The sequence below is a fragment of the Armigeres subalbatus genome, chromosome 2 (assembly GCF_024139115.2).
Source record: "Armigeres subalbatus isolate Guangzhou_Male chromosome 2, GZ_Asu_2, whole genome shotgun sequence".
In the NCBI taxonomy this organism is placed as follows: domain Eukaryota; kingdom Metazoa; phylum Arthropoda; class Insecta; order Diptera; family Culicidae; genus Armigeres; species Armigeres subalbatus.
The window spans coordinates 422,719,870-422,732,310 of NC_085140.1; the positions used below are offsets into that span (position 1 = coordinate 422,719,870).

The 12,441-nt window shown below is 38.7% G+C and overlaps 1 protein-coding gene and 1 long non-coding RNA gene across 2 annotated transcripts in view; both read right to left on the reverse strand.

Moving 5' to 3' along the window:
- The window catches only part of LOC134217785 (uncharacterized), a 244,528-nt gene extending 244,065 nt beyond the window's left edge, over positions 1–463 (reverse strand). The window contains exon 1 of the mRNA XM_062696601.1: positions 358–463. Within this exon, the coding sequence (XP_062552585.1) occupies positions 358–459 (102 nt within the window). The 5' untranslated portion in view covers positions 460–463. The remainder of the gene's footprint in view (positions 1–357) is intronic.
- A 988-nt stretch (positions 464–1,451) lies between these two features.
- The window catches only part of LOC134217786 (uncharacterized), a 125,733-nt gene continuing 114,743 nt past the window's right edge, over positions 1,452–12,441 (reverse strand). The window contains exon 3 of the long non-coding RNA XR_009981164.1: positions 1,452–1,588. This is a non-coding gene — a long non-coding RNA (uncharacterized LOC134217786). The remainder of the gene's footprint in view (positions 1,589–12,441) is intronic.

Below are 12,441 nucleotides of genomic sequence, written 5' to 3' on the forward strand. Positions count from 1 at the left end.
TGGAGTCAAACACGGATTCAGCGAACAAAAATTCACTATAGGGACAAATTATTTGGTCATGAGGACAAAATCTTGTTGCGTTGTGGAATTCGATAGCATGAATAATTGTTTCAATTTCACAACCTGTTTAAAACACTTTTCAAATTTCTTTTAATTTTTGGAAAATGTTATCTCTTCCTTAAACCCAGCCTCAACCATGGAATAAATTCAATCTAATGCACCATTAGCATAACAATCCATTATTCGTTTCACATAAATCTGAACTCATATCCCTTTATTGAGAAAGAAGGCATTTCATAAATTCAACTCTACCTCTATAAGCCCTACCATATAGCTCCTCGCCCACTGAACACTTACCTTGAAGGGATCCCGGTCGTGCTGGGTCTGGTTGATGTACATCGACGTCCTTCGGCCGATAATCGAGCGGCACCCGATGGAGCTGCTCCGTCGTCCGGACATCCGATCTGCCGTTACCTGCAGCATTCTGGCAGCTGACTGCTCCAAAAGCAAATTTAAACACGAGGTGCTCCCACACAATATACTTCTCGCCCTTTTTATCGCTTCCAGCAACTTAAAACACGGGATGAAAAAAAAACGCAGACAAATCTCCCAAAGCTTCCGCCTTCCGGAATAAAAGGGATCGGCACACAGCTACCACACTGGACACAATGGATCGGATATTTGTGCAAATTTCTCCGCTTGTCGAATAAATCAAATATTTTCACTAGAGCACGTTCTTCGTTCACACCCGCCTAGAGCTGCCTGAACGGTGGAGACACTTACACTTCACACCCCTCACTCAATGGTTCTCCTATATAGATGTATGTAACTGAATATTTTATTCTGGTCACATTGAGCACCCCGCATCACCGAAGCTCAAACACCAGGATTGCATACTTTAATTCAATTGGATTTTCACCTTTTTCTTTGATTTTTTTGCAGCTTTCCAAAACTGGCAGATGCACCCAGAAAATGACCAAAAATACAAACGTCACATTACGAAGCAGTTCTTTTTATTGAAAACTCCCAAACTGTGAATACTAAAATTATGGGATAAGCAACACATAAATTATGTAGAAATAAAATTAACATATCATAGACAGAACCTTGTTTAAAGTCAAACCTTTTTCACGAGAAGCAACCAAAAAAGTATTAAAATCATCGGACCGTTAAAAAATATTTTGAAATTTCATAAAAAATTTAAAAAAATGATTGTTGTCATTTTTGACAAAAATAAATTCTGCATGGAAAAAGATATAAAACTGAAGTGATATCAATAATGCTTATAAAAATGCTTATTTCTTCGACTAATTCGCACAATTCATTTCTTATGCTTGATCTATGAAAAGGTTAAAAGGTTAAATTAAAATAACTTCTTTTCAAAACAGTTTGAAATTATGCTTTCAACTTTATTATATTATGTGTTCGCGGCTGCTCCTGATATTCGTCTTGTACTCTCAATGCATGTAACAGATGTGGGAAATATGCTACCTTCCAACAGCTGCCTTCACCGACTGTTGCACCGGTACCAGGAGGAACTTAATTTTTATGTTCTGGCAGAAAATTGGATAGGTGTAAAAGTGCTGATCTGGAAAGAAACCGGGAGGGATAAGAAAGAGAAAAGAAGAATGTTGCATTATTGAATTTGTTCAACGGAACGGTTGACTGATCAATGAGTGGGAGAACGTGCTGGAATTATGAGGATGAAATTGGATGGGAGTTAGTCCGTGAATTTCATCCGGGGTGAAATCGGATCAGAATTTATTTTCTTGCTCTACCACTTCATGATATCCGCTCTTGCTTGTTCCACAAAAACAGCAGCCAACCACAATGGAGCATAAGTAAAATCAAATTATCGGGTGATTTATATCAAAATGTTTTATCAATGTAAATTCAAGCGGAATATAAATATTGCATAGTAAGTTTTCTTCATTGTAAATAAACTCAACGTTTCGATGTTAACTATATGGAACTATGTTTAGAAATGGAATTGTATGAAGACTGTAAATTACGTTAAAGTTCGACTTTAAAATTTCTTGCAGTAATTGTTAAATCCTTAGCAAATCAGTTAAGAATAAGGACATAAAATTGATGCTTTCTTTGCGCACAAGCCAGACGTCACCTCAATTTGTCGAGCTGAGACAATAAGAATATGATATCTATCAAAACCTCTTTACTGCAGTGAATATATAGATTCTTAAAAACTCTTTGGAGTACCGGTATCGGGGGTAACAATGGTTCTGGGGGTGAGAATGGGTTATCGCTCTCACCGGAAGCCTGGAGGTCGTAGAGCAAAACCGTTCAAAAAGGTCTGTAATATTTTAGTCTTTTTGCCCTCAGATACATTCAATCCATTCTACAAGCATTCTAAGTATTTGAAACAGTGACCCATTCCCACCCCCATTTGACCCCCGACGACGGTACGATAAAATGGAACAGTTGAAAAATTTGAAAAGTTAGTTTGATTTTCTTGGGAATTGCTACTCTAATTGCTCGCTACACAGTTTATTGCATTGATGATTTTATACATCACATGGGAAAAGACAACTCAACGTTTCGTCGATGGTGGTGTTTTAATATGAACGAATCGTTTAGACTTATCTTGAACGGCCACATGGGAAAAATGTTCAAACGTCACTAAAAAGTCGAATCAAATTCACTCAAACGGTCGAGTGGTATCGAAAGATTGGTCCCAGCCCCGATTCTCCGAGGAGCAAAACCAATTGCCCTGCTGCGATTGGAAATCGTTTAACGTATAGCGCACCTACCTCATCCGCAGTGTCGTTAACGATGACGACGACAAACGATGCTGAAAGAAGACAGTCATCAATGACATGATAGTATAGAGTCTGTTGATGGCATGCCAGCTGCCAGTCAGCTCTCCTCCAGCACCAAAAAAAATGAAGCAAGCTGACACAATGCCTTACTTCATCCAAATGTCCCTTCGTGCTGTCCGTCGCATAGCTACTCGACTCAATAGAAGGGGCTTGTCATCTGTCAGGACGGTGCAATCACAGTTGACATATCGATTATCGACTAAAACACTTGGACGAAGCATTAAACGAAGCAGACGGGAGACGAAGCCTCAAAGTTAACCCTTTTTGTCGACTCACCGCAAATGGCCACTTTTTGCAGCTTGCGAACCGTTTTAGTGTCATGGATTTGGTAAATGCTGTCAGCACAGACAAGTCTGATGACACGTGGGAGAAACTATCAAAAAACGATATATTATTTGGAAGAAGACCAATATTTTGGGAACGAAGGAATTAACAACTGAGACTATAATTAACTATCAAATAACATTTCTTGGATCAAAAGACTTCACTAATACATTTACTTCCACTATAATCTGTTAGATTATTATTAGTACAAGATGGATGGATTTCAATTCAGGAGGTATTGATTTTACCTTGGATTTTACTCAGGCTTTCGTAACTTTCAATGCGTAAATGTAGAACGTTGCAAATATAGAGACCCTCTTGAGCCTGTATTAACGACGAACGTTTTATTGGCATTCAATTTGTATTTTCTATAGACTTAAACATTTACTCAAGTGGTAAGTTGTTCATATTTCGATGCCCCACAGTAAAAATTTTCTGATCAAGTATTTTTATGTCTCTTAATGTTTATTGGATTCAGTCGCATTTGATTTTGTGGCAAAACTTGTGTTACCAAATTAGGAAATCGGGTGGGCCAGTACCTCAGTGATGTTTTTTAGTTTCATATTTCCCCTAATTTACGATCTCAGAAATCGATGGAAGATTGGCTGATTGATTACGGAACTTCCGAGGTTTTTCCTTCACAAAATACGGGGGGTTCGTCGCTTGTGATTTTTTGTCACCGTAAAATCAAATACGTATTTTATTTTCATAGAAGTTGAAACACAATGTTATTACAACCTTCGAAATATTTATCTCCTCATGGGTGCTTTTCAAGAGAATGTTGGCCTTCCAAGCGGCAGGATAGGCAGGAATATTGAAAATGTGCATAATCATTTTTAAATACGGGGAGATGGAGACGCATGGTACATTTGTACATTGGTGCATAAATTTTATGTGAATAAACTTGGTGAGCGAATTCCATCACATCTGTTAATTAAATAATTGTACAAATATACTAACATTTGAATGACAACTTGTATTAAGCAAAAGTTGAACCTACATATATGTTGGGAAGTATATTATTTTGAAACATTTTAAATACCGCCATTAGAAAATCGTGCGAACTTCAAGTTCAAATAGCTAGTTTTCGGGCGTCTTTTGGACGATTCTCATTATTCTTTCACCTGAGATTGGTTTTTTTTAGTTTTCAGTTTCATCTACTAGCTAAGTAGTTCGTTATGTTTCTAAAGATGCTCATTATTTGAAAGCAATGATGTTATCGATCATTTAGTATTTTGTTCATAACTCATTCCAGAGGTTAAATTTCAATAAGTGTTGTATTTTGGACTTCTAGTGTAAGAGGTTTATCTATAACTCTGCTCTAACAGTTTGTTGTATGAACTTCACTATTAAAGGAGCTATAGCTCTAGTAGCAGTAACTTTTACTAAAAGGTTAAAATTTTGTTATTATTTAGGATAAGTTACTGGTACTAGAGCTATAGCTCCGTTTTAAGTTGAATTCAAACATCGACCTGTTAGGCAAAGTTGTAGAAAAACCTTCGCACTAGAATAATATTCTATAATTTTACAATGTAGACTATCCCATGCGAATGATGCCTATTTACATATGTCCAAAGCAGAAGTTATAGGTACTTGCTTCCGTATCGAGTGGTGTGCCCCCGAAAACGCGAGCACTTTCAAACTTGGATTCCGTCAGGAGTGACCTTAAGCCTCCATAACCGGCATATGTTCCAATAGGGAGGAAGTAAGGATTATTTAAAGACCAGAACATTTCTAGAAATTTTAACAATTTTCTTGAAGATTTAATAAACCTAAGCAAATAATAAAAAAAAACTAGATCCAGTAGTGCGTGGACCCACAAAAAAATCCAGACTTTCTGGTTGTGAATTGAGGAACTAGATCTAGCTAGAGAAAAAAGATCTAACTCTCAAGTGCACCGGTCGGTGATTGGATCATTATCGAACCTAATTACATCAAGAAAAACCCTACTTTGGACCTACTGATGAAGAAAAATCCATCCATTAAATAAGGTTACAATAAGTAATTCTAAAGCGGTTTAACATGTTACAAAAATATACAGAATCGTAGAACTGCACGAGAAGCAAACAAACTGGAAAACTGACGTCTTAGGTGTAGGTGTAGGTGGTGGTAGAAGGTAGCAATAGCGATGACCAAGTCGTATAAAAAAACCTACTCCCAACCAACTCGGATCAAGATACGTACATTTCTGGAATGGGTCTATCGGTAGTTGACACTGGTTTATTTAGTTAGACCAGTAAATTTCAACATTAAAATAGGTCCGTTCCCATCATTACTAAAATCTCTCGATGGAGATTCTCGTATTCAAGTTCCATTTGCATTTCCTGCTACTTTCTTTTTTTTTCACATCCATTTCTGTCAGGTAAAGGCGATGACACAAATCTCCCATGTTAAGGAGAACATGCTTCCTGAGCCTGCCGGTCTGATACAAATATCAGTTATTATTTTTGAAATTAGTCTAATGCTAAGTTTAGACATGACAAGTAAATTCAACAAGTCGCTTGAATTGAACGTCTAAACACCTTCATTCAACTGACTCGAACGAAAGAAAGTTGAACAAGTTCAACTTTTGGCAAGTCAATCGAATTCAGTAATTTAGAATTCAGAAAGTACTAAACTCGTCTTAGACGGTTGAATAATTTGTGATTATTTCCTGTGGTAGTAGCATATTGCATTAGAATAATAAACGAAGATCTATTCCATATACAAAAAAATGAATTTCTGTCTGTCTGAACCTTATAGACTCCGAAACTACTGAACCGATCGGCGTGAAAATTTGTATGCAGAGGTTTTTGGGGCCGGGGAAGGTACTTAAGATGATTTGAGACCCCTCCTTCCTTTGAAAAGTGGGGCTCCCATACAAATGAAACAGAAATTTCTGAATCACTGGAGAACTAAGCGGAAAATAAATCAATTTTAGGCGAAACGAAGTTCGTCGGGTCTGCAAGTACTGAATAAAAGCAAGAACTATTTGAATAAATTTGAAACTTTCAATCAAAGCAATCGACTTTAAAAAAGTAGGCTATAAATCACACAAATTATATTTCCCATAGCGCAATTCAGAATTTCGGCGCCCCCTAAGGCCTGGCACCCTTAGCGGGGCCAACCCGGCCCACCCCACCACAGGCTACGGCGCTGATAATGAATAAATGAAAATTTCGGAGGACCTAGAACAACTGAATTTGCAGTTGAATGCAGTTGTTCAAGGTTCTCCAAATATTTTTGGAAACCGGATTATTTGATCTACCAGGTCAACTGCTGGTTCCAAAAGGAAAACTGTAGTTTTGAAAATATTTTTAAACAATGAATGTCTGCCAAAAAATCATTTTTGACTGAAATTTTGGTATAATGAACTGCAAGATATATCTGAACTATGGTCAAATTTGCAGCAAAATCTTCAGCTTCACGGTAGTTAGTTATTACTCGTAAAGCCGGAAAAAATGAAAAAAAAAAACATTCTGGAGAATCGAAACAGTCTTCCAAAAAAAGTAGGAAGGCAAAAAAACATTTCTGCAAACTTATCAATTTTGGGCGAGACGAAGTTCGACGGATCAGCTAGTGAATAAATAAATGTTGTTGCCGTATACTTGTGCATTTAAAGCCTTTATTACATGGAGGTCGTGAAGCTGTCATGGAGCTTTTGATTGTATTCTCTCTATCTTCATGTTTTAGAGTTAAGAGTTTGTACCAACTGAAATATTCAACAAAGATAATTATTTACGCCTCTAGATGCAAATGTTTGTATTCCATGGAGTCTTTGAGCGAATTAGAACATCTGTATAACATAGAGCAATACATAGTTTTCTAGTTTAAATTCTTTAAGTCTGCGCCATAATGAAATAAACATCAAATGACCGCAAAACATGCTTTTTACATATTTTAGACATTAAGCTTCGAAATAAGTGTAAAATATTAAAGAAATGACGTGAAAATATTTTCGACCAACTGCTTGTATGAAGCCGCCTTATAGTGCAGGGGAGGTACTCGAAATCTTCTTCGCTACTGCAGTGGATGCGTCCTGTGAGACTTTCCTTGGTTTGTTTTGCTGCTTCTTAGGTGTCTGGCCAGAGTAAATGCACGTTTGACATTTGGCATGACGCCATTTGGCATGACGCCATTTGGTATAAGGTCATTTGGCATAAAGGCCATTTGGCATAATTTTGAACTGCAAGAAAAGAGTGGGTCATTTGGCATAGCGGACATTTAGCATACTTTCAAACTGTGAAAGCGAAAGGGATATTTTATGTATTGTTTAGCGTAGATAAAGTATTTTCTGATAAATTTAGACTGATGGTAGACATTTTCCGGAAGAACGAAAAAACAAAACGGCAGAATTACTTCCGAGGGAGGCATCAGATCCATCATTGACTTATTAGGGGAAGGAGGGGCAATATGCCCTAGCTAAGCATAGATTGTTTTTATGCCTTAGCTGTAACGATTTTCATGGGTGTTTCTACCTCATGCAACAAATAAACAATATAGCTAGCTTATGCCATATTAAAATTAGAAAAATCCAAATCATATTGATAATATTCACATTTCAACAAAGTTGTGATATTTCGTTGCCGGAAAATTCATGAGGCAAAACGCCTTTTAGCCGGAAGCATCTAGGGAACAACGTACCATGCGTCGGCATATCAGCATTCTGGTATGGACAGTGCGTGGAGACGCGAGTACAGTGTAGAATAGTTTCACAAGGGCGTTTTGCCTCGCCGAAATGTTAGATGTTTCATCAAAATGTGGAAAATTTCTATTTTTTCTACATTCCTATCTATTATTTTGACACTTTTTTCGCCTAACCTACATAATTTCACGTCTAGTTTCATAAAGGCTATCTCAAACATGGTAAATATAAGTGAATACCCGAAAGTCGTTTTGCCCCGGGGGGGCGTTTTGGGGCCTCTTCCCCTACGGCCACATGCCTACTTTTAAAGTAGGGATTACATCCACCATTACTCTAATCCGCGCATGCGCCTACTTTAGCATTGCATTGCAAAAGCATTCTTTCCACGAGAGGATAATGTCTTTTTAATATTGTTATCGACGGGTGTTATAATTACTATTCCGATTGTTTCCCGCACAACTTAGTCACCATTTAGCGAACGCAAAGAAAAATTATGCCAAATGTCCGTTATGCCAAAAGACCCTCACTTTTGACGCTGGTCACAATTATGCCAAATGACCTTATGCCAAATGACTTTATGCCAAATGGCCCGCTCCCTTTGACGTGACTTATGTTAAGGAATAACAATTATTACCAATGAACTGTCAAATTTCCCTGTCGCGTCGTGTCGTATCGCGTGGTCGCGTCTAGCTTCCCTTGTACACTAACTTCTCCTCTATTAGGATGGCTACCAAACAGCGTTCTAAATTTGCCGAAGTGCTTTTTCATCCTGAGCCGCTGGGGGTTTCGACTAGCTTCATGGCGGATGCTTTTCTTTATTTCAGCTTGCGTGCCAACAGTAGTAGCTGTGGTGGTAATAGCGACAGAGACTCCAAAGGGTTATCGCTGCCGAAGATGTTGAATTCGCTCTCCATGGAATCACGGGCGAGCACGTGAATGCAGATTCAAATAGCAATCAATTGGCAAAAACTGTCGATGCAAAATAAGTAGATGGCGCCATCGTCCTAGATCTGTTCACAATCGCATAACAGATTCTTGAAAAAATGTGAATAACTTTTAATAAGGAGTTCAATTGACTTGAAGCTTGATACCTGAGGAAACATTGAATAATTGTTTAGACATCAAAACGTTTGATAACAGGTCTGGAGAATCACGGTGGTCAGAAAAAGTATTGAGAATCTCCCGAAGAATATGCTTTAATTTTGAATTCGATCGTCTTCACTGTTTTATTTCCATGCTTTCTGTAGCATGAACACAGAAACACAACACAAACATAAAATTAGATAGGCTGCATATTATAAGTATGTAAGATAAAGAGAATACATTGTTTTAGACATGCAGAATCTCCTATTTGTCCAGAATAATTCGCTTGAAACAATTTCATTTACTTATTTATTTACAACACTGTTTCTGACACTGATATCTCGAACGCTAAAACGCTAAAACTATTTGATATATTTTTTATTTTTATCTTGAATCTCTGTTGAACTTTGCTTCATTATGTAGAGAAATAATTAAAGTTAGCTTTAGCATTAGCATTGAGTATTTCGCACAAATTCGTAGGTGGTACAAGCCAAGACTATTGTATGAGAGTAGCATCACTTTCATCCGTTACCACAGATATTGATTTGGGACTAATCATTATCTCTTAGATGAAAGCAATGCACCTTCCAATAGTCGAGATCTGTCCTGGCCACGTCCTTGCGAATGCTGAGGAAGGGGAAGGATGGTTAGTTGGACACCTACTTAAGAAAGATGCAGAGAACTCTACGATCTCTCATAGGTGCCACGGGAGGTTTTGGGATTGTGTGGAAGATTATAACAGTAGGAATCGTTTTGGTAGAACGTGAAATACAGAAAGAACTTAGATAGCACAAAGTAGGAAAGGGACGAGCCTGAAATTGAACCCATGACCTCCTGCTTACAAGGCAGAAGCGGTAGCCACTAGACCACCGAGCTCGTCTAGAGAAATAATTAAAGGTGATGAAATTTTTGAAATTCAACAAAACTAAACGAAATTAAGATATCAGTTTTCGTCATTCTCAAATTCCGATGAATTTCATTTCATATCAACTAAAACAAAGTTTTACGAAATACCGTATATTTATCTCTAGCACGCATGCAATAATACCGAACAAAAATCATATTATGTGGAAAATAAGATGAAGTTAAATAGTATGCTCAATCTTCAGCCTGTTTTTGTGACATATGCAACCTTTTTACAACTCCGAACAAAACTAGATGCTAACTTAGTCTACATTTCCCAACAGGCCAATACATTCTTCACTCTGCCTACCGTCAAGGGTCACGCTTGACACGCGTGTTTTTCTCTCTTATTTTAATCGCACTTCAACCGTATCATGTTGAGAGCTCTCCAAGTTATGACCCGGAAAGTTTTCGACTTTATACATTTGCATCTAAATTGGCTTTAAACTGCTTTTTTATACGACTGACGGCTGCCGCCAGGCAGTCCTGTCTGTCCCGGTCCTATTGTTGTGTAAGCATGTGCAGAAAAGAGCGCAAATTATACTCCACTCGGGGAAAGCTCCACCGTTCTGTATGCGAACAGTTAGTCAAACCGTGCCCAGGGTCATGTTCCGCACCGAATAGGGAAAAGGGCGAGGTGCCATCCGGGAACCATTACCCCGCTCAACTCAATGTCGAGCGGCGAAGTGCAGAGACTCGACACGGCGATTAGAATACGAGGGATAAATTGTGGGATGCAAAGTTTCTTTCTGTACGCCCAGGAAAAGTTATTCGAGATTTGTGGTGCGTGAAAATTTGCTGTCAGGAAGTTTTCATCCGAGCGTCGAGGCAGCAGTGATTGTTGGACTTGATGTAACGTGGGTATCAGTTCCGAGTGTTGTCTTTATTGAAGTTTATGTTATAGGAGTTGGAGTTAGCAAAATGTGCGATTTTAGGCGTCGGTTATTGTTTTCATTCCAATTTGCCATGCGGAACAAATATACTAACAATACAATTGACTATTTTACACACAGCATCAGTGTGTCGTATTTTGACAAATTTAAAATGCATTCAGAAAATAAAAACATTGTTCTATTAGTTACACTGTAACAGAAGCTCAAGTATGATTAATATAATATAGCTTGAGCAGTAAGCAGTTTTATTGTACAGGGGATGTCCAAAATAACTGGGATAGGCAAATTTTGGGCATAATTAGATGTGTTGTAACTATGTCAAATATTATCCGATTTGGACAATTCAGGGATGCCTGAACTAGAAATTTAATGTAATTTCACCATATGTTCATGGAACCGACCATGGCCATTGGATACCGGAGATATTCCGGGTTTTTCGAACGTAGGTCCAGAACCGTAAATTTGTGGTGGGTATTAGGATAAGTGGAGGATAAGAAACAGAATAATATTAGTAACCACAAATAAAGTAGGCCTCTTTCTGATTTGAACCATATGTTGAAATTTGAAATCGGACCAGTATCAAGTGAGATATGGCCATTTGTTTAGAATCGGTGCAGATCTGGAGTTTTAAAAGGGACCAGGCCACAAATTCATTTGAATCAAGCTTTTTGACCGATCTTCCATTATGATTACATTCCAGAAGTCTTCTGTCACGTCTAGAATGAAAAAAACAACCAAAAAGACGGATTCTGAAGTCGCTGGGGTGCCCCCGGGGAACCCGTAGAGGGGACATTTCAGTTTTGGCACCAAAGTTAGTCGTTCGACGGTTCGTTTTTCACGTTTTTCTATCAGGAAGCGAGGTATGAGTATAAAATGGACCATTGATGGCTATGACCGCTTCCGGGACCTACGGATTGTCCCCGGGGAACCCGTAGAAGGGGACATTCCAGTTTAAGCGCCAAAACTGGTCATTCGACGGATCGTTTTTCATGGTTTTCTATCAGGATGCGAGGTATGAGTATGAAATGGACCATTGACGACTTTGACCGCTTCCGGGACCTACGGATTGTCCCCGGAGAACCCGTAGATGGGGACACTTCTATTTTAGCGCCAAAACTGGTCGTTCGACGGTTCGTTTATCATGGTTTTCTATCAGGAAGCAAGGTATGAGTATAAAAAGGACCATTGACGGCTTTGACCGCTTCCGGGACCGATTGTCCCCAGGGAACCCATAGAAGGGACTTTTCTGTTTTAGCGCCAAAACTGGTCATTCGACGGTTCGTTTTTCATGGTTTTCTATCAGGAAATGAGGTATGAGTATTAAATGGACAATTGATGGTTTGACCGCTTCCGGGACCTACGGATTGTCCCCGGAAAACCCGTAGAAGAGGACATTCCAGTTTTAGCGTCAAAACTGGTTAATCGACGGTTCTTTTTTCATGGTTTTCTATCAGGAAGCGAGGAATGCGTATAAAATGGACCATTGACGGCTTTTACCGCTTCCGGGACTTACGGACACTTCTGTTTTAGCGCCAAAACTGGTCGTTCGACGGTTCGTTTTTCATGGTTTTTCTATCAGGAAGCAAGGTATTGATATAGAATGGACCATTGACGGCTTTGGCCGCTTCCAGGACCTACGGAATGTACCCGGGGGATCGTGTAGGAAGGGGCCATTCCAGTTTTAACGCCAAAATTGGTCATTCGACGGTTCCCAGGGAACAAATCCGTAGGTCCCGGAAACGGTCAAAGCCGTCAATTGTCCATTTTATACTCATAC